The sequence below is a fragment of the Enoplosus armatus genome, chromosome 24 (genome assembly GCF_043641665.1).
Source record: "Enoplosus armatus isolate fEnoArm2 chromosome 24, fEnoArm2.hap1, whole genome shotgun sequence".
Classification (NCBI taxonomy): domain Eukaryota; kingdom Metazoa; phylum Chordata; class Actinopteri; order Centrarchiformes; family Enoplosidae; genus Enoplosus; species Enoplosus armatus.
In genome coordinates, this window is record NC_092203.1 from 1,822,822 (window position 1) to 1,845,062 (window position 22,241).

Sequence of the window (22,241 nt, forward strand, 5' to 3'; positions counted from 1 at the left end):
TGTGTGAACACATGTACCTCCTGCTCTTACCAGAGTGGTGGGGTCATTCCATTTGACATGAGGCAGACATGGAAAAGACAAACTTATGTAAGTACCATGAACAGTATCATGATGAGAAAAGCAAGAGTTACTGTGTGCACAAGCAGTAACTGTGGCTTTCATTACACTATGATTGAACATTGCACAGTATAACCGTGGTGAAAACATTATGCTATGCCAGTGACATAGCAAGATTGCTTCACAATGCGGTAAGAGCGCATTTCGGGGAGGGGGGGGGGGGGGGGTCGGGGACAGGAGAGTTGAAACTCAGCAGAAATGGTGTTCAAAACATCAAAGTCGCACAAATGATATTGGTAAGAGAGAAGAAGCCACAGAAGGAAGCAACAACAAACTTACAGTTCTACTTTGTTACCATTGTGAGGGAGGGGAAAAAAAACACCCAACTAAAGAAGCCCATCACCTAAATAAAAGACACTATCGTACACACACATTCCCTCTCGTACCATATTCATGTCGATGCCGTTGGTGTACGTCCAGGCGTGTTGGAAGTACTCCTCCAGCCTCTGCTTCAGCGGGTTGGGGATCTGGTGGAAGCGGATGAATTCTTTGACCCGCAGCATCTGGAGGTGGTACCTGGCCGTGCCCGAGTACAACCTCTGGATGATGGCCGACACGTTCCCGAAGATGCTGGCGTACATCAGAGCTGGGAGAGAAGCCAAACGGGTGGCGGGTTTAATCAGTGAGTAAATCTGAATATTCGATGGCTGGTGTCAGTGTGTTTATCTGCGATGGTCTGGTTATAGTTTTCCAATAGCGACAGCAGATACGGCCCTGATTACAGAGGGCTGCATAATAACAGGATTGAAATACTGTGTGTGCTGTGATTCAGCTGTCACTCACATCCGATGAGCATGACGCAGATGGAAAAGATCTTCTCAGAGTTGGTGTTGGGGGACACGTTCCCAAATCCCACACTGGTCAGACTGCTGAAGGTGAAGTAGAGCGCCGTGACGTACTTATCTTTGATGGAGGGGCCCGAGCTGGGGTCGCTGTAGTTGTACTTTTTTCCTGCAATAAGTGACAACAACACAGTGCACACAGAAAAAGTTGCAAAATGTGCGTTTGGCGTCAAGAGTGGCCGTGAATTTGACAAACACAAAAAAACGAGGGGGATCACCTATCGACACCCCCAGGTTGTCCAGCCAGCCGATCTTATGCTCCAGGTAAGGCTTCTCCACGTTGCCGATGGCGTACCAGATGCAGGCCAACCAATGGGCGATGAGGGCAAAGATGCACATGAGCAGCATGAGGACGGCAGCACCGTACTCCGAGTACCGGTCCAGCTTCCGGGCGACTCGCACCAGCCGCAGGAGACGGGCCGTCTTCAGCAGACCGATCAGGGTGGTTGTCTGAGGCGGACGGAGAAATGTACAGGATTCAGTTTAGACACTTGGAAGTACGCGTACAATCTTCACGGGATAAATGCGAGGGGTGTCATGAGATGGTTAATGGGAGACAACCACTCATAGATGCCTGGAACTCGACAAGGGGGGCCCCCCCGACTAGACACGGCCTTTTTGTAAGGGGGCCCCAGTCAAATGGAAAAAACTGGTCCAACCTTAACAATGCGTTGTATTATATAAGCACAAATCAAAATTTCAACGTGTGGGGGACAGTGACAGAGAAAAAAATCCACTTAAGTCACTGGATATGGATGACATTTCCCAGCAACATAGGCGTCATTTGCGTATGAGTCCACCCCCCCCCCCCCCCCCCCTTTTTTTTTAATAAAATAAAAATATAAGTATTGCCCTAGAATGTATCATTTGTGCTGAACTCATTCTTTTCCCTGGGTAAATAAAGATATGTAATGTGCGTAGCCTTTTTTAATATATACGTAGGTTCTTTAACGTAGCTAACTGTATCGACATCATTTCCACAGGAAGAATCCGAGGCTAGCTAGTTTGCGCTCAACGAGCATCGAGCAAGAGATGTAAACGAAAACAAACGTCAGGAAAGATGTGTCTACAGGCAAGTGGGGGCGGTGCCCCCCCCCAACAGTCTAGCCGGGCGGCTAACACTGCAACCGAACCCACAGCTGCGGCTACTCCTAGCTAAACCGCAGCTGGGACGTACCGAGACTTAAAAACCGAGTCGCCAACTCAGCCGCGCCGTGGCCGGTACCCGGTACCCGACGAGGAACGGCAGGCGATGCTTTCCAGCATCCGTTATGAAACAACGTGAGTGGTTGGAACATTCCGCGTCTTACTGGCCCAACTTTCTGTTTCGCTTGCCGCCACTTCCGGAGCGCCGGAGGCTGTAGAGGTCCAAGAAAACTGGGGGGCACTTTTGAGCCGACAGGGCTGGCCTTTTCGCGGCCACAGCGAGGGCGACAGTTCTGGACGTACTTTAAACTGACAGGAGATATGGAGTGTTTTTGGCGGGAAAGAATAAAAAAAAAGAAGGACCACCATTAATGAGGTAAAAGAGGCTAGTTCCTTTTCTATATTGGTAGATGGAACAAAAGATATGCCTCACGTCATTCAGACTCTGTGTATACAGCAGTACAAGGCACACAGTGTTCATTGAGGCTCAGACTCAGTGAAGCCAAAGAGGTCTACAGCTCCAGTGCACACGTGACACCCGCTGGTGCCCGTGGTACAGGACCATTGAGGGCCCCTACATGTGCCACCTCCACGCTCTTGAGAGAATTCTCCAACTGGATGAGTGGAATGGCACATTGAGAGGTGCCAAGGCATTTGCTACAGGAGGGGGCATTCTGGGCGGCGCCCCTTGCCCCATGGAAGGAACCAGGGAGAGCACGATGAGTGTCAGAACTACTTCCTGGGCGCAAGACAACCCTCTTCGAAATCCTCGACTGATTCTCTCCCGAATTCTCTCGGAGGTTCACTGAGAATGAAGCGCTGCTTGATGCCGTCCAGGCATTTGATGGGTCGTCCCTCGAGTGTTTGGAAGTGGACTCTGTGATGGCCCTTGCCGCTGCGTATGAAAACCACGTTGACGCCACAGCACTGCAAGCCCAGTGTCAAGGCGGTCCAGGCCCCAGTCTGGAGGAGGATGGCATCTTGTCCACCTTGAACAAGCTCAACCACCATGCCCAGTGCATTTTCAGAGCCCCCCCAAGCCGTTCCGCATCGCCGCCACGTCGCCCGTGTCCACGGCGTCCAATGAGAGCTTCGTTTCTGTTTCATCTCAAAAACAGCGATGAGTATTGACCCACCTCATGCTTATGGCTGCGGAACCTGCACTGGCAAAGACATTGAACACGGATGATCCGGTGACAGACTTTGCCGAGTTAAGGCCCAGACTCTGCCCCCTCACGGACGAAACAAATAGCAGCCTACAGCACCAAAGGTAAGAAGACGGTCATGTTGTTCCTCCTCTGATCCGCTGACTGATTGCCTCCAGCAGCCCGATGAATGATGATTTGATGAATTGTACTACAGTTAACCACTGTCGGCTTTGTCGGAGCGTATTGACGTTACATTAGTAGCGAGTGATCAGACGTGATTCCATATGTTGGATTGTCCGAGGCTCAGCGCTGACTGCCTGCTTCATTGTGTGCTGTTGGCCCTGTGAACGATGTGGCCCTCGGTGTCTTCTTGAGAGCGCATATTGAAAATATCGCAGTGTACGATCATTGTATGCGCGTATTATTACGATCTACTGTAAGCACACCACGCACTCGTTCAGGCCCTCTTTGTCTCTGAGAAGAAAATAGACCTCTGATAGGTCCACAAGTGAATGTGAGTGTCAGGTGGTGAAGACTGAGATCAGCCTGCGTGAAGACAGCAGCATCTCAGCAGCTCCTCAGAATGCACACACACACACACACACACACAGACACAGACAGACTCGTGTGCATACATTACAATGTACACACACACACACACACACACACACACACACACACACACACGGCCTTCTGTTCGGTTCTAATTCAAAGCACATTCATCTTCCCCCTCTCAATTTCCTAGCCTGACTAAATTAACACACAGACTATGGGAGGGGGGTTGGGTGGGGGGATGGCAGCATACAGCCATGACACAAGTTCCGATCTATTAGTGCCGTGCAATCTGTAAACACAATAAGTGAGACTTAGAAAACGCTAATAGGTGCTACCACTCCCTATCGCGCCTGACAATTATCCTAATATCCTTGGGGAAATCATTACCGGCAGCCTCCTGCAGTAATTGTGCTTCCTCACGTCTACACTTCCTCATTTAGTCCTCTTGTACAGGTGAGAGTAAATGTGACATGGATTATTCAAAGTATTAAAAAGCAGGAGGTTGTTGTGAGGGAGAGTGCGTCTACATCGTGGTGAGGAATAGCGCTGTGGCTCCCAACCTCGGCCCCTAAATCATCGCCAGCGCTGCCCTGCCGCTGACAACTGAGCGAGCAGGGAATGAATCATATCTCGGAAACAGACGAGCCCTAAATTACCCAGCGGACGTCATCCACGAGCATGCTGCTGACTCTCTCCGAGCGGCCGGCACAGATGACGCGGCGCGCGCTGTACGATGTGGCCCACACAGTGTAATGTTGATTAAAATCGGGGCTTACAGTAACTCGGAGGCGTCTGGGGCTGTGGAGAACGGCTAAAGCTCCCATTAGCAACCAGCTGTATAAAACATATCCGCCGAATATCCCTCTGGCCATCTGCCACTGTGGCTTTCCAGGCTCGCCTGCGCTACATGGACACAACATGCTATCAAATACTCGAGGTGCTCTCATATAAAATGACTTACAGTAATACAACATAAGCTCATGATATCCTTCAAAGACGTTGGATTGACTCCGATAAAGCTTCTGCATTTTTTCAGTGTGCTTATTCTTCTTCCCTATAAAGAAAGCGTACTGTGCACAACCATGTTATTGTATGAGTAAACGCAATCTCAAACACAACTCTGTGTCTATTCTGACTGCACAAATCCAGCAGGGCAAAAGTGAGACTGAGGGGGCTGCTTGTTACAATGGACCTGCCTCCACTTTCTTCTTTGTTTAGCACAGCACAGCCGTTGCTGCAGGTCTTGCAGCATAATAGAGTTGGAGCGCAGTTCTGTACGGTCTGCGTTAACCAAAGGCAAAAGCAATGCACATTTTCTGCCCAAACAAAGACCGTTTGAAAGCTTGCTTTAATTTGCGTGATAATGTATACAGAGAAAATCAGCCATAAGAGAGGCTGTGTGCGCGCGAGCTTTATATATTTGTGAGCATGAAAAGCCCCCGCCCAAGGAGATCCAATCAATAACATTGACAGGATAAGCTGACACTGTGGACTTTACGCTAATGTATTACCGAGCACTGACAGCGATTTCTCTCGTGAGTGTTTAGGACCACTGAACCAAGAAGTATACTCATATTAGTAAAATCACACATGCCCAAAGATATTTTGGGTAAGAACTCTCTTCTGAGTTATTTATTTGTTTGCACAAATCCACTCTCCCCTGCCCAGCATGAGATAATATTTGAATTCTGGTTTTGGAGCACATTTTCACACGAAGCCTCCATCCATTTGCAAATTTGAACACAATGCACACCTGGATGTGGACGTCGTAGGCAAATAATCTCGTCTCACCACTGCAGGACATTCATATGAAAATGACAGAAGAGCTCAAATGACTGTAGGGGAATTCAGCACCACACCCTTTCTTTTCATGTGCCAGCCTGCAGGAATCCTACACTGAATATCAAAAAAACTATCTCTCATGGGAGATTTCAACCTGCCATGTTTCTAATGAAATCAGCAACAAACAAAAAACAAAAAGGCACATCTTCACATATTGGAGGAGATGGTTTCCAGGCAACAAAAGGTGCACGAGATGATGTCTAAAAATAGTCCCTGTCTCTGCACAAAGAGCTAAAATAACACGCCTTAAAGACGAGCTCTAAAACTGTACATGGACGTGTTATTTTCACTTTCTGCCGGTGACTGGAGCTAAAAATAAAAAAAAACGTTTCGTCGTTCTGCCCGTCCAGCCACTGTGTGCTTCAGAACGCACGCCGGGGCACACGTTCTGTCGCCGCGCCAGTCATCGAGCTGTGTGACGAGGACACGCGTCGTGCCGCCGTGTCGCTCAGCTGTCTGCTCTTTTCTCTCCACCTGCCACTCACCGACAGCCTCCAGCCACGGACTCCCTCGCAGGAGCACACACCTAATGGTAAATAATGACTCGGCAGGCCAGCAGCTGGACTGACATGGGGGCCTCGCCCTCAACACACACACACACACACACCAATCTGGGATGTGAATTGTCTGTGTTGTGATAGTTAGTGTGCCAGAGGTTAGGTGTGAGAAGTGCAATTGGAAATGAATTTAGTAGTCAAGAATGAAATGAATGTACAGTAGGTGCTAAATACAAAGACAAGCAACATTCTGTGTCCTTTGTTGTCAACGTGTTATATGTCTAAACTGCTCTCTCTGAGCATTAGATAACTTGCAAAGCCATCTCCTCGAGACACACACGAACAAAGTAGTTCCTCACAGGCAGAGCGGTTAGGGAGGCTGAGACCTTTTTAACTGATTTGGTTTGCCCGGGGCCCTCCAGCCTGGCTGTGATGAAAAGAGAGAGCGGAGGGAGGCAGGCGTGACAGCCCGAGCGTCAGGTCGGTTTAGCAGTCTCAACGTTGGAGAGGAAACAGCTCGGAAATGCGACTGCAGGAGCTGCGGCCTCGTGTCATGGCACAGGAGTGACCGAGGAGGGACTCCGCTCTGCTGTGTGTCGCAATTTTATAATAGGGATGTGAAAAAGTTTGTGCACGTAGCCAAAGTTACCTGCCTCATTGTATGTTTCTATTAAAAAAAAGCTGTGTTGCAATTTTGGCATTCATGTCAGTCAGACAGAAAGAAAGACACTGGTGACACTGGTGCCACTGGTATCCATCAGAGTGATAGTACGACAGCAGATCGCCTCCTACAATTTTGTGTAACAAGCGCCGGACTGTCGCAAAGTCATCACAGAAGCATCTGTGCGTGTGTGCAACATCAATCGCGTCCCAATGAATTATTCTGCAGTTTCTATGCTGAAAATCAACGACGCCTGCCAGAAAAAAGGTGAATTCAATCTCTCCACTAATAACTCCCTCAGGACTGTCCGTTCCTGCCAGCCCTCCCCCCACGTGTCTCCATCCAAAACAGCGGGTAACCGGGGCAACAGCTGTGTGCGTCATCTTCTTTTTAATTACTATATAATATATATATCTATATATAGTGGTGTTCCCAGAACCAAAAGACTGTCATTTTTATTTGTGGATCATTACCAGGATCATGTTTCTATCGCAGCGAAGATAAAAAAGATTTTTAAATTAGTTTCCGGATTGTCAGCAATCATTTTTGCCTTAGTTGCCTGTCAACTAAGTAACTGATTACCTCATCTGATCCTGAGCCAAAGATGAGCAGGTCAAACGGGATGGCGGCCACCATGTCTATGAGGAACCAGCCTTTAAAGTAGTGGATGGCAATCTTGGCCGGGTGGCTGACCACCTCCTCGTTGATGTTGACGTACGTGGTCCTGAAGTTTATAAGGATGTCCACGATGAACATGATGTCCACGATCAGGTCCACCACGTTGAGGGGGGAGCAGGAGTAGCCGCACTCCCGCCTCCTCTGCTCCTCGATGTCGTTGAGGAGGAAGGCGGCGGAGTAGGGCGTGAAAATGGCCGTGTAGATGACCAGCAGCAGGATCAGCCAGTCCCACACTGCTTTGAAGGGACTGTAGTGAAGGATGGTCCACTTGTCCATGCGTGGCGTTTGGAGCTTGTACTCGGGCAGCACATCTGCACCCAGAGACAGAACCTGAGGAGGAAGACAGAGAATTGGTCAACTTATCCAATCGTGTTTTTCAAATTTTGAAAGTCTGAGAAAATTACCCTGAAATGTCTCGCAAATTGGGGCTGTGAAGTTCGAAAGGCTGGTCTAAGGTCTAAGAAAAGGCGCCACTGAGTTGCATAATTGGTTTTTGGAACTGAAAAGGTTCGAATGATGAACAGCAGAAGAATCTTAAACATGTCTTCAAGAAAACAGGTTAAATTCATTCAAATGTAAATACAGTTCGAAGTAAGCCAACATGCATTAGCATTGCCGTGCCTTTACGTTGTTGTGCGTGCTGGTATGTGGAATTGTATTATGACATATGGGTGAAGATTAGGTCAAGTAAAGGTCGTGTCAGCTGATATGTGAGTAATCTGGCTGTAGGAGTCGACTGTGCGTGCTGTACATACTGTACAACCCTAATGCAGTCCAACATTATCTCCTCACCAGAAGAAAACCTCGTATGAACCGATTACTTGAGGCGTGAATTCCCACTCCCCCAAATAAATCATTCATGTGTTAAGTGAAGTGAAAACTGCTGCTTCTAGTCTAATTTGAAATTTTAACGAATCCATACAGGAGCGTGTCTGCTTTGGAGCAACGGTTTCATAACCCAAGATTACAACTGCTGTCGTGCGAATAACATCTTTTCATCACGAGCAGTTGGCACAAACACATCTGGATAACTTAGCATCAGAGCAGAGAATAATACCGTTTCAGGTAAAAACACAAACAACAACTACAACAAAAAGAGCATTTGGCTGAGTTATCTCCAGGAAACGACCTCAGAAACATCCTGTTTTGCATGGAGGACGGAGGTTTCATCCATTCCAGCGAGCCTGAATGTCACCGTCATTATCTGTGTTATTGCAGTTACCATATATACCCGAATGGCTTTTAACATCAATTTTACAGCACCGTCATGGACCATTTCGGATAAGAGTCTCAATGACTTGCAGGTAATTATAGGTGCGGGCAGTGGATACATCTATTCATCTAAGTGTCTGACACTTGAATAGCCAGGAATTTTCAGGTCACTGCTGATTATTGTAGCTCTAAGGAGGAATGTAAAGAGAGGGAGATAAAGGGAGGCAGGCGAAGTGCATGAGCTGCAAGGGCAGAGAGACAATTACTGCGTACCAGTGAGCGAGAGAATGAAACAAAAAAGAATAACCTTAAACGACTCGCTTTTGACCTTCACGACCCCTGAGATTGACGATAGAGGACTGGGGGCCTGGCCGGCAAGATGTATAGCGCAAGAAAAGGCTGAAGTGTTAATAATTGAATTGGTTATTAGAAACTCCTGCCCTCTGAGTGATTGGGGGAGGTGGGGGGGGGTCAAACGCTTTTACCCCCTGATATGGGATAACCTTTGAAATCGATCAGAAACCAAAGAACAGACAAAGGGGAATGTGTTCTATTATTCATCAGGCTGCCACTTCATTAAAGGGCGGGTGTTTCAAATGCATGTTTCGTTGCAGTCAGAGCTGACTTTCAAATAACTGTGCTTAGGCTTCCATGCTCCTTAATGGCTTTCTGTCAGAAATGGCGCGGGCAGGCATACGGAAAAGCTCGCACCTACACTTAAGTTTAACAAAGTACACCTCATACCCGTCCGATCCATTCCGCGTGTTAGCGCCCTGCTATTCTCATGCAGTTCGCGAGCAGTAGTGATGATCCAAACAGGATGGTAACTCTGCACTACGCCAAACAGCGCTCAGCGTGCACGGATACATTACCCCTCGGCCTGCTAGGAAGCCTGGCAAAATGACAGCTCTGGATTAACGTGTTGAAGCCAATCTGTTCCTAAATAAAAGATCCCGTCTCAATTATTTAACCTACCTACTGTAGCTATGCGCACTTGGCGCAAATGAACTCTCTCTTGTGGGATAATGGCAGGCTCGTTGTGTGTTTGGCTTGGCTTCAAACAGTATGCAAATGAGCATTAGCTTTCTACCCTTCTCCGGTTCTTTTTGGTCTGCACTGTCGGGCCTGGGCTATTATTCATGGGAGTGGAGTGTTGTTTCATGTTTGCTATGGTTGATCACGTGGCTGCCATCACTAAGAATGCTGTATGTACCGCTGGTACATAACCCCAGCACGTTTAAAATGGAAAGTTGTGTGCATCCGAGACTCATGTGTACATGAGGTGCATGCACACTGGGAGACGTTCAGAATCCAAGAAACAGCATGAGAGTCTGCTTCCTGTCTTAGTTGACCGGCTTCCTGGGTGAACCCTCCATCTGCCTGTGGTAGCTGTGAGGCGGCCAAGGCCAGGAGAGAGCCGTGTCTGTTCAGGCGCCTTGAACATGGCTTCAGATGAACTCGGAGGTGTCCGGAGTCGGCTCCAAGACATCTGCGGTCACTTAGTGTTCCTCACAGTCAGGTGTCTAGAGAACTGTTTTACAGATCTAAACTGTGGAAGATGGATATACGGCGCAACCCCCCCCCCCCACCCCACGGCTTATTTATCTATTTGTTACTGTGATCATTTTAATGCTTAACAGCATGTTGTAAGCAAAACATAGAAATGATGTTGAACACCATATGCTCATTCAAAGAAGGAGCAAGAGGGGACACGCTGGTATCCACAGAAACGTATTTGACAGCTCATTCAGCTCGGCAATTGTGCAAACCAGCTTTTGTGACCGCTTTTGCACACAGCCACTGGTTTCCAGGTCCTCTGGTCTGCCACATGTTACACAAGTCCATTAAAAGCACATTAACAAGCCTGCCCTCTCTGCTGCTTAATAACTTTGACTTTAATGCTGGATGGAGAGGTCAGAGTGATGCACTGCAGTCTGCCTCTGCCTCTAATTCAATTCAGTTTTATTTATGTTGCGCCAAATCACAACAGAAGCCATCTCAGGGCACTTTTCATATAGAGGGGGTCTAGTACTCTGGCTCCAGTCTAAGGCCTCCAGCCGCAGTTGCCTTTGAGTGCGAATGGGTCAATTTCTGAGCTTCTCTATCCGTTACACCACTAATGGGCAAAATGCAAAACTGAGACCTAATCAGCAGTTAGGGGCAGCTTGGGCCTACCCCAGGGACTACATTAAGTTACAGTCCCCCAGTCTGCTCGGTGCTGCCTCTCAGCCCTGTCAGGGAAGGTGAGAATGACCTCTAACCCTGTCCGTAACTCTAGAAATACGGCCTGAGCTGTGGACACTGTCTGGCAGCGGTAAGAGTATCCCTGATTATCCGCCACAAGTGATAGACACCTCTGCCGTTTTACGTATCAGACCCCTTGAGTTTCAATTAATCATCCTGAGGCACACAGAGGGCGGAGGGGGGGGGGGGGGGGGGGGGCGCTGGTGCAATCTGCTGACTCCATCGGCTGCTCAATCTGGTGTGATTTGCGATGACAGTAAATGATGTTATGATGAACATTACTATTGAATTCCAATGTCTCTCCACTCCTGTCTACACAACCTCAGTCAACAAATGATTGGTGGGATGAATGATGAACAAGTCAAGGCATTTATGTCGCCCAGTGTCACAAATCACATACTTGCCTTGACAATCTGTGTCGCATACGACACCTACTGTCCTTAGACCCTTGATTCAGATAAGGAAAACCTTTTAAAGAGGAAAAACAAATGGAAGAAACCTCGACAGCGACAGAGGAGGGGCCCCTCTCGCAGGACGGACGGACAGACAATTGATGCAATAGCTGAAACTCCCTTTTTAATGAGGGATTTTTAAGGTTTCAACATGAACACCATCTGGGAATTAAATCAGCACTCGGAAAGGGAATAAAAGCAGAGCACCTGTGGGTACTGGGAGACTTCGTGAGTCCAAAATGTCGGACCCGATCCAAAACAGGCCGGTGGTGAACCTACCCGAAACACGACCTGCATGAATTAATTCTAAAAAAAGAAAGACCTGATCTGAGGGGGACCCAAGACATAATGATTGTCTTATTTTCACCTCCTGCACCAACAATGAAACATTCTGCAGCCATGGATGGATGATCGTTCTCTAACCAATCATCCCAAGTCCACATAGCGATGTCATTTAACGGACATGACGACATACCATGCGATCAGAGCTGATAGTGAGTACGTTCAGACCCCAAACCCGTTGCAGTAAAACCAGACCCTAGACTTTAGACTGCGTATAATTTGGACTGGTGGACCATTGAAGACCCTTTAGTGGGTACTGGCCTTTGGTCGAGAGCCTCGCTCAGTTAGTGTCTCACCTGCGTGACCTTGTCGGTGACATTGTGCGTGCGGTCTTTGACCTTTGGGGCGATGATGGTTTTCTCCGAGGACGGAGGAGAGGGGCACTTCTTCTCGTTGTTGGCCTCAGAGAAGTTGAGCGTGATGAGGGGGATCTTGTTGATGGTGCTGTACTTGTTGAGGTTGGAGTCGGAGGTGGAGCCGAGCAGGCTGGATTTGATCTGACTGAGCGGCCCTGAGAGAGAAAGCGACAGAGGGAGGGTGTCACCATTAAAAGCTGCCGCGTCTTGTGCTGTGGTCGGGCTATGGTTGTTGATCTAACGGGCGTTCTGAGTCGTGGACATCAGAGAACAGCCTAGTGTTCGTTTGGGGTTGTTGTGACATGGGTAGTGAGCATGGAGTGGCCCTTACTTTTGGAGTGAGTTCAACCACAACACAACACGGAGAATAGAACAGATGCTGAAATGCAAACTCTACACCCGCCGATTGACCCGTCTAGGGTGAACAGGCCTTTCAAAGTTTCTCATTAAAAGATAATGAAGAACACTGTCGGTGAAAGAAAAGAATGATTCGATGCACAATGAAAGAATGCAGCTTCACACAGTCGGGGGAAACCATCTGTCTGTCTGGTGATGCCTGGACATAAATTCACAAAATGTTCCCGCGATGTTCTCGACAAGTTCTCGACATGGTAACAAATGGACTGTAAGAAATGAACTCCCTGGCCTTCTCGTGAAAGCACTTCACACTGCAACAATATGCAACGGCACTGTGACACACACCGACATGTGGCCCGATGAGAGTGATAAAAAGTGAAAAAGAGAGAGTTGCTGATTCAGCCGCGTGAGCCAGCAGAGGGGAAGGTTGCGCTCCCCCCCCCCCCCCCACTCCATTTTCACAAAGTACAGCACAGTGATTGAGAGTCAAGGACAGAGAAACGGACAGCTGAGGATGAGAGACTGCATGCACAGCTTCAATACATGCCACAGTAAGGATACATCATTGCAACAGTGATACAAAAAAAATAAAAAAAATAAAAAATAACTTCAAAAAAAGCTGAAGCCATACCCCCAGCCATCCAGGAGCGAGACACTGGCAAACCGGGAGAGAGAAGAAATAGGGGGGAAAGTGGGAACACGGAAGGGTGGTTGGATTGCAGGGTCAGTAGTCATGGGTATAAACAACTTTACTAAATATATCACATCATGGCATTTATCAGGACACAGAGCACACAGGCAGCTCGGTCAGTAAACATTTATAAACACAGTAACAGTGGCTGTTACGCTTGAATTTTTGGGAACCCCTCATTTGATCTGAAACACAACTAAACATGAATGCATGAAGTCATAATCTTGTGAGACGCATGCAGCATAAGCACTGCTACAGTTCCATTGCAATTTGAATCATTACTTGGGGGGGGGGGGGGGGGGGGGCAAGGGCAAGCATATAGAATTCAAACGGAAACACATTCAGGTTGCTTTTCATTCACTAAGACGCGGCAACGAGGAATCAGAGGTTGCATAGAAGGAAAATAAAATAAAAGGAGGTTACAGACAGTGGGCGGCATCTTGTAAAGCTTCATTGATTTTCTTCAATGAACAAAAGCAGGAGAGAGATTTAATGTGTTGCTTCATGCAAGCGCGTGCATAGGTCAGTGTGTTTTTTTGAATTTTTTTTTTTTTTATGCTGAGCCTTCCCCCTGGGCGACTGGCCCTGGGGCTCAGCAGGTCGTGTGCACTGAGGCTGAGTCATTTAGTGCTTTGCCAGTGTTTCGACGCTCCGGCTCAAGAACTTACAAACGACACCGGTCAGTCATCCAACCAAGGCGTTTGCATTCGACATGAGCCGCAGTCATGTGGGTAAACTCATGCAACAAGCAGGCTGTGTGCAGTATACATGTAGTACACACTAGGTGTGCTGAAGCTGAAGAGCTCAAGAAGCAGCGGGCTGCTGTTTGTTACCTTTAATATTGCGACCATTGTCTGTGATGGCAGCAACACAGCGTTGGAGAGGAAAGAAAAAGAGGGGGGGGGGGGGTGGAGGTGAGAGAAGAATTTCTGGTTTTCTATGATGACAAATGGGGGCTGGCATTAAATCCCCACTACTGGCCCCATGAACAATTCATTACCGTGAAGGAGACGTATTACTGTGTCAGCCACTGGGAGCTATTTGAATGAGGATTGCAGATAAGGGGATGGGGGCAGACTGATTGGCCTGGAGGAAACAGGGCCAGTCTGGGGCACTTCTACCCTCAACCAAATGAGGGCCAAAAGGCTAATGAGTGATTTAGACTCGAGGGAAGATCAATAGGCACACAGTACAGATGGTGACTCACTATAATGCTGATTAACAGACTGGCACGCCACATCTCGCAACTCCTATTTTGGGACTACAGGGACTTTGGTAATTGATATAGCCAAATTATAGTCAGTGTTTGTCACGACTAATACATTCCTTCATAAGTCCCTTATTGTAAAATGTCACATTTGGGTAATGACCACATCTGAGTCGTTCTGATTAGCTGACATCACTTGGCAAATCGTTAGAGCTGTGGTCACCAACCACGCGCCAAACTCCTCCTCAGTCGCTGAAAGATCCAGAATCGGTGAATGTGCAAACACGTATAAGTTGTGTATGGGGCCGCAATTAGGTTTCGAACTAGTTGAGATGTCACAGAGGCCAAAACTGAGATTTGAGGTGAGCGTAGGGAAACCTTCAGCAGATTCATTCTTGTGTCAAACATCCAAGTGACATGACAATAATATAACACATTTCTGAGGGGAGGCAGTCTTAATTAAAAACATCAACTACAACTTCAACTTAGAAAAAAAAAATTACATTCAGGGCATAGTAGAGCAGGAGATTCCTACCTTCACTGGCATGTCTGTCCCTGAACGCCATCTTGGAGTTGGACCCAAAGCCTTCCATGTCATGTACGGAGGAGGCTCTGCGAATACTGCACACACTCTCTCTGGAGGCGGTTGGAGTGAGGCCCGGGATTGACGGAGTCGCGACGAGTGTGTCCTCCTGGCTCTGGTGTTGGGTCTGGGCGACGGCCTGGTCCGGGTACGACCGGTCCCAGGGGCCCTTGGGCGACGAGTGGTCCAAAGGCCCCGACACGGGGGTGGAGCAATGGCTTGGGCCTATGAGGGCGCGCGTGTCGTTGGCGTAGGACGGACTGCAGCTCTCGCGGGTGGCGGGGAGCTGGTAGTCGCGCGTGGCCACCGAGCCGTCGCTGTGGCGAGGGGAGTCCACCATGACGGCATCGGGGTCCTCCTGGGGCAGGGACTGCTTGCTGATGCCCAGGAGAGGTAAGGCCGGGAAACGGAAGCGAAAGAATCTCCCTTTCCCTAACAGAGAAGAAGAGAGCAATGAGACGGTGTTTCTCATTAATTGATGAATCCATCACTGGCAAATTAATCCATACTGATACCCCAACTGACCAATTACGCTGAGTAGGAAGTGCCTAAGGGCCATTGGTATCACACATAAACGTAACTTCTAAGAAACTATCGTGGAGAGAAGTTATTTGACTGCTTTGACACCAAAAACAGCATAAAACAGGGTGTGCTGTGGTTTTTAATGAGCCAGCGGGATCGACATAACCCCCTCTGACCTTGTTTTGTGTTTTCGCGGTGTTTGTAGCAGAACTTGCATTCAGTCTTCAACATCCCCGCTGATGTCTCGCATTTGTTTGCCAATAGCGCTGAAAAGCCTGCCAATGCAGCTATCTTAAAAAGACCCTGGCAGATCAAAACAAACTCCGGTTCCGCCTCAGGCAATAGTTCAATCTTCAATTTCCTTCAATTATTCATGGGGGAGGACATTTGCTGAAATGTTAGAATGGCCGTAGTGCGTTGAGGAGTCAGTCCTATAAAGGGTTAGGTGCAGGATTTTTCATGAGTGATTCCGGGCTCCTGGGGAGACGAGTGATATTTAGGGTGCTGCTGCCATAACAGCAGTTAGTGAGGGAATGTTACGCAGGAAACACACGGTCAAGTTTAGTGTGAAGTCTTGCTCAAATGAATGCATGCAGGCTATGCTATACACACACCCACGCACACATGCGCCACTCAAAAATAGGCACATTTCCGTTGCAACTAACAATATCTGCAAGCATGTCAGGAGAGAGACAGTCACGCTCAGGATTTCACATATGGACCGCAAACCGTGGCCTGCATGTTGTGAATCATTTAGTCGCCTGAACATATGCCGTACATATCAGAACGCCGCCTCGGCCCTCGAAAAAACAAGTCTCGCTGCCATGAGACGTAGTGAAGTCCCTCCATGAAAGCATTAAAAGAAAAGAAAAAAGGATGACCTGAATTTATGAAACAACCACCTCGCACCACGTCACACGTCCTCTTTGTTGATATGATTGAGCAAACTACAGCGCACTGTATTTCACGCATACTGATTCAGAGTGGGACAGCTAAGGACGCATTCAGAGACACACAGGTGGTCAAATAGAAAATAAAATTAACGTTTGAGGCTCAGTAGGGAGGAGCGTGCATCTTTATCTTCCCCATTGCTTCTACTGGGGTGAGACAGGGAGAGGGGAGAGAAAGAAGCTAATTTTAGACACAATGCTCAGCGGCAGCTCGGGTCAGCGTGGTGTGTTTAAATTAAATCTCCAGCCAGATGCTGATGACGCTGGAAATGATCATTTGCATTTAGCCAGTGATTCAGATCTGAAGCTAGCGCTCAACTCGGCGGCGCAGCATGACTAAACAAGTCTTAATGGAGATGAAACGAAAGTTGAATTGGCGTCCTTGCTACCGCGAAAGAGAATCGTGAACAAAAGTTCCGTTTCATCTGAGCTCGGCGCCCGTGGGGCGGATGAGGCCGCTGAATCAAAAATACCATCTGATTCATCAGTCTGAAGCTGATCCCAAACCAGCAAACCCAATTTACATGCCAACGAGTGTGCACATTACAGCAGAACTCTGTTTACTGGGGCTGTTTCCCCTCTCCGAAGGGAAATTGTACCCATTTGCATTCACCCCACCGCACTATTACAACATTTACATTTTTTCCAATCGCTGACAATCGTGCAGATTTAGCATTTCACATTTCAGACAGTTTGATTTGAACACTTGCCTCGACTGTTAAAAGGACTCCTTAGCAAAATAATGAACGGTAGCTCATGAGCATTCGCACGCTTACACTTCTTGTTCCTAATTACCGCGCCTAGAGGGTAAACATATATACGCCACAAATCTTTTAATTAGCTCATCATGCAGTCACGCATTCGTGGCGTGCGCGGAGAACACTGTATGTAGCTATATTTAATTGTGATATTGAAAGAGCTGAACCTTGCAGGAATATGCTGCCCTTTGAGTGCCGTTACTGGGTAGTGTGTGTGTGTGTGTGTGTGTGTACACTGTATGTGTGTGTTCACCCTCACTCCCTCTCCAACCCTCTCATCCTTTCCCTGCAAAAACTCACCAATGGCTTTACACAACCAATGGACGTGCAGTGGCCCTTGTTGCTATGATACCGGATAGTAATATTTGCATTGAATATTAATTGGGCCCTCGGATCCCCGTGTTGGGGAGTGAAATGTCTTTCTGTAATGTGAGCATGATTCAGATGTCAGGGGAGAAGTAGAAAGAGAACAATAACCCATCGTCCTTTGGTAAAAGCGGGACCAAAAAAACTGGCTTTGTGTCCTTTTGTTTCCGTCTCTTGCTCTTGCGATTTTGCTGACGTTAAATGGAAAAAAAAGCACCGACTGATTTGCATGCAGTGTTCTTTTACCTTAAGGAGTGTTCACCTGGGCTCCCAGTCCTCCTATTACTCACCAGCTCTAGAGGGTAACGTGGATGATTCTGCTGTGTCCCCACTTTGCCCCGCACTCATTTATACGGAGAGCAAATTAAAGTGTTATTGCAATGAGCCTGAGTTAATAGTAGTCAAGTTTGAATTCTTCATGGAATTTGTCCTAATTAGACAGTTGCGGAGGCAGCATTGGATGCATCTTAGGCTGCGTCCACATGTGTTGTTTAATTCCCTGGGTCCATACCATGCCGCAGATGGTCTTCGGGTGCGTTAAACACCGTCAGTCGTGCGGGTACATTTTGGTTTGCCTCTTGGAGATCGTACCATGTTGTCTTTGGGTCCTGGTCAATTTTGTGCTTTTATTCTACAGAAACTTGAATAAAATCTCTGGTGGTCACAGACAGGCCTCTTCCAGAGGAAGTAATAGCTCCGAAATGTGTTCAGCTTTTACGTTCATATCAAAGTCACATGTCACACACTGAATTTGGAGTGTACCAATCAGGTTAGGTGTGAACACAGATGGCTGTGGAAAGAGGGGGAAATATTTAGATCTTTCAGTGTTTTGTTTTTCCAATACCCCACTGCACCGCTAATGCTAAACTTTGCAGTTATCTGCCTTTGGTGTGTGGCATGTTCTGCTCCTGGTGCCCAGTTCCCTGTCGTGGATGCCTAAGTCCTCCTATTGCCTTGCAACAGTACTAACAGATATGAATCACAATGGATAGCCTAGTACCTCTGAAATCAGTAAACCATCTCCATTTTCCCCTTTAAACCACTCGGGAGTTGTGGCCAATACGTTATATGTCACTTGCCTTTGTGTGTGTGTGTGTGTAATTGATGGATCTGTGGAATTGGTCCTGCTCAGCCACATCAAAGCAAAATGGGGGAATCCACGATGGTTGCAGAATGGATGGATCTTCGCTGAGCGGCAGAGGCAATCGATAAGCAGCGCCTAAACTCATGGCCGCTCATTACCCTGAAGGAGACTAGATATTGCACCGCATGGGTCACCATCTCAAGGCAGCTGCTCCTGCACATACTCCGTCACAGCGCTGTTCCTTAGAATAATTGTGCCATGGATTTCCCAGAGCTAAATTTACATCTGTCGCAGTTTGTTCATCTGCAATCTCAGAGCCCGTCGGCTGTCGTCTGACGACAGTTTGAATGCAGATACATTAAAAAAAAAAAAAAAAAAGCTAATACAAAGCTAATCTATGGGGTTCCAGGATTGACGAAAAGCGGAATCGTCGTCGGACAACAGCCGACGGGTTCCGAGATTTCTTTTTTTCGGGATTGGCCAACACAACTCGGACTAACCCTAACCCTTCCGACACCGCAATCTCTGCAGATTCTGCATTCATACGCAGATATCTTTGATGCTCTCTCAAATTATGCAGAGTTATTCATAGTTTGCGACCTCTGTCCGTCTGTTGGTAAAAAAAATACTAGCTCTCTAGAGTTGAGCTGAGGGAGGGCCGTGATGAAATAAGGCCAAGATAGAGAGAGAGAGAGAGAGACGGTGTCCAGCACTGAGACTCGACCCTGTAAACAAATCTGGACCTCACCACCAGATTTGCAGGGACGCCCACTTAGATATTCAGATAGGCATGAAAAGACTTTAATTCACAGAGGCCTGCTCCATCAGGGGTTGCCCTTGTGCTCAGGCGGAGCAATTAGCTCCCATAGAAAAGTGAAAGAGGAAGGCCTTATCAGCGACACACGCACGCCTGCACAAACACACACTAACTGCATGGCTTCGCAGGAGTCTGAGCGCACACGCAAACACACACACAGACAACACTTGTTTGTGTACTCAACGCACGCATCGCCACTCTCTGCACCGCGCTCCCCATGAGGCAACGCGGGCCTGTTAGGGGCCTCATCCAATTACAGTCATCTGGAGGTGACCTCTGGTCCTCCATGCTGCTGCTTTATATGTCACAGGCAGAAAGTGGAGGAAGAGAGAGAGACACAGAGGAGAGAGGAGGCATCAAGAGCGCGTTGGAGAGCACCGCAGGGGAATGGCATTATACACTATTACGCCGACAGCTCTGGGAAGCGGGAGTGCTCTCCAGCGCTTGCTCCAGTAGTTCATCAGGCCATCCTGGCAGGCTATGAGCTATAATTGGGCCAGACCTTTGAGATGACGGCAGGCTAACGCATCAGTGTCTGCTAAACGCTGGTGTCAACATGCCAAAGGAGCTGTCTAGCAGGGATTTCCTGCGCTGCACCGCTGCAAGTAGAAGTGAGTGCGCGAGCGCGAGATGGCTACAGGTCTTGTGTGTGTTCGAGCATCGCGCTGCAAAGGCAAGCTTTCCAGACAGCATTGCATCTAGCAGGGCGTGCCCAACTAATATCAGGGTCATGACAAATTCTTAAGACGCAAATTGATGTGGATGTGGGAAAAGGTCACGAGTAAAAGGTCATGGCTGTTACGTTACTATCACTCCTTTTCTCCCTCCTCGCTCTTCCAGTCGTCGACCTATGACGACTTCATCCTTCGACGGGAGTACATTCAGTGCACGTGAGAACTACATTACTGCCAATACGTCGCGCTAACCTTCTCTCCAGCCCTTTCAGTTCTCTGTCTTTACTCACGTTGGTCCGCTTTGGATGGCGAGGTGTGGTTGAGCTTCTCCAGGGAGTCACTGCTGCCTTCGTCCAGGATGTAGTCGAAGTTGAGGATGAACATCATGACGACGCCCTCCTCGTTCTTCACGGGGATGATATGGGTGGCGCACAGGAAGTTTGAACCTAAGCGAACGGGACATTAAAGTTAGAAACTTGGCACACGAGTCACTGCAATCAGTTCCACAATCCTGAAATTAAGACCCAATCAATCCAAGAGGCAAGCTTGCCTGATTTAAAATTCATAGCTTCATTATTTTCTGTGCAAAACAAAATGGTAAAACTTGATCAAAGACTCAGAAGTTAACATAACAGCTTTTGAACTAAAGTACAGTTTGACCCTGGAGCTTTCCATTAAACACTCTTTGACATTCAAACATCTTATTCCAGATAAAGCTGTGTGTGCGGAGAGGCCTGAGAGAGAAATTAGGGTGAAAAGGTCAAGGGATCCACGGAGAGGAAAAAGCCTCTGGAGCTGAATGATTTCATAAATCCAGACGTGTCCCGAGTCCGTCCTGCTCTGGGTACAGCACAGTACAGTGCAAACACCCATTCACCTCAAGATAACGTTAATGCCTTATCCAATGACTTTCACACTGCATCATCCTGGGTGACAGGACGTCCACATTCATCACTATGCAACAGGAACAACAATGTGCACACACACACACACACAACTTATGCTCCAAGTCATAGCAACCAGCAATGTTTTTCAATTCCTCTTGTTATTGGAAAAAAAAAATGAATTGCTCTCAGTTCATAGATAGCAATTATTCGAGTTGCCGATGGCTCCACAGCGGGAAGTAAATTCAATGCATAGATGTTCCTAATTTATCAAACAGCAGACAAATGTTTAACGGAGATGATGCACTGTTTATACCAACTGTCTTGTCCTGGCTTCAAATTAAATACTATCATTCAGACAAAAAAAGAACAGTTAAGATAGTTTCGATCTGCCTGACTTCTGCTTTATTGGTGCTGTGGGATGTAGAGAAGCTATGGCCGGGGATTACTGGTGTAGAAAATGAATGTGTATTAATGTATATGAAGTTTTAAATAATGAATGCGGACATCTCTGGAAGATGCTCTCCCTCACATTAGGCTCTAAGTCCTGCTGTCACCAGGAGGCTATTTATAGCTCACCCAGCAGGCACCCAGCCTACAGCGTTTCTTTTCTGGGGGAACACAGAGACACTGCTGCACAAGGACACTCAACCGCAAATCTGACTGCTACTCACAAAATGTGAACGCATGCCATATTGCGGACCCGCGCAAATAAAATATTTGGGGAATTCCGGTCGTCGGCCGTTCTCTCCTATTGTGTCGATGGGCTCCAAAATCCTATCGGGCAGCAGCATTATGAACCACCTGCTTCACTCGGACTGGGGTTTGATTTATGTAATGGGGAGCCTGGATTCCACTGGGCTAAGCAGGAACCTGCCCCTAATAGTACATCAGTGTCACCGTGAGTGGATGGAGACATTAATTTCAGTCAGAGGGAGCGGGGGCAAGCTGCATCACGCCTCCTCTGCCGTTAGTGACAACATGCAGAAGAAGCCCCTACTCCAAGAGGAGGCGCCTCCTCGCTTTCATGGTTTCCAGGAACAGTCTGGGTGGAATACATTCAGAGGATCTTGTGTATTGACAAATGATATGAGTACGCCTAACCAACAATTCCGAATTCTTGTATTTCACAACAGCAGACCTTGTAAATAATAAAAAAGTATGTTTATGTCAGTGTTGAACCCATCATCGGCAGGCAATTCGTAGATATGAAAGTGTAAACGTGTCTGTTTCATCTCTTTGCAAATTGACAGTAA

At 47.7% G+C, this 22,241-nt stretch overlaps 1 protein-coding gene across 1 annotated transcript in view; it reads right to left on the reverse strand.

The window, feature by feature from the left end:
* kcnh7 (potassium channel, voltage gated eag related subfamily H, member 7) overlaps nucleotides 1–22,241 on the reverse strand; it is a 50,144-nt gene that overhangs the window by 10,931 nt on the left and 16,972 nt on the right. The window contains exons 3-11 of the mRNA XM_070930879.1: nucleotides 20,392–20,547; nucleotides 14,883–15,362; nucleotides 13,974–13,994; nucleotides 13,081–13,104; nucleotides 12,033–12,247; nucleotides 7,391–7,816; nucleotides 1,178–1,409; nucleotides 901–1,068; nucleotides 504–703 (exon numbers count right to left, since the gene is read on the reverse strand). Coding sequence (XP_070786980.1) covers nucleotides 504–703; nucleotides 901–1,068; nucleotides 1,178–1,409; nucleotides 7,391–7,816; nucleotides 12,033–12,247; nucleotides 13,081–13,104; nucleotides 13,974–13,994; nucleotides 14,883–15,362; nucleotides 20,392–20,547 — 1,922 coding nt within the window. The remainder of the gene's footprint in view (nucleotides 1–503; nucleotides 704–900; nucleotides 1,069–1,177; nucleotides 1,410–7,390; nucleotides 7,817–12,032; nucleotides 12,248–13,080; nucleotides 13,105–13,973; nucleotides 13,995–14,882; nucleotides 15,363–20,391; nucleotides 20,548–22,241) is intronic.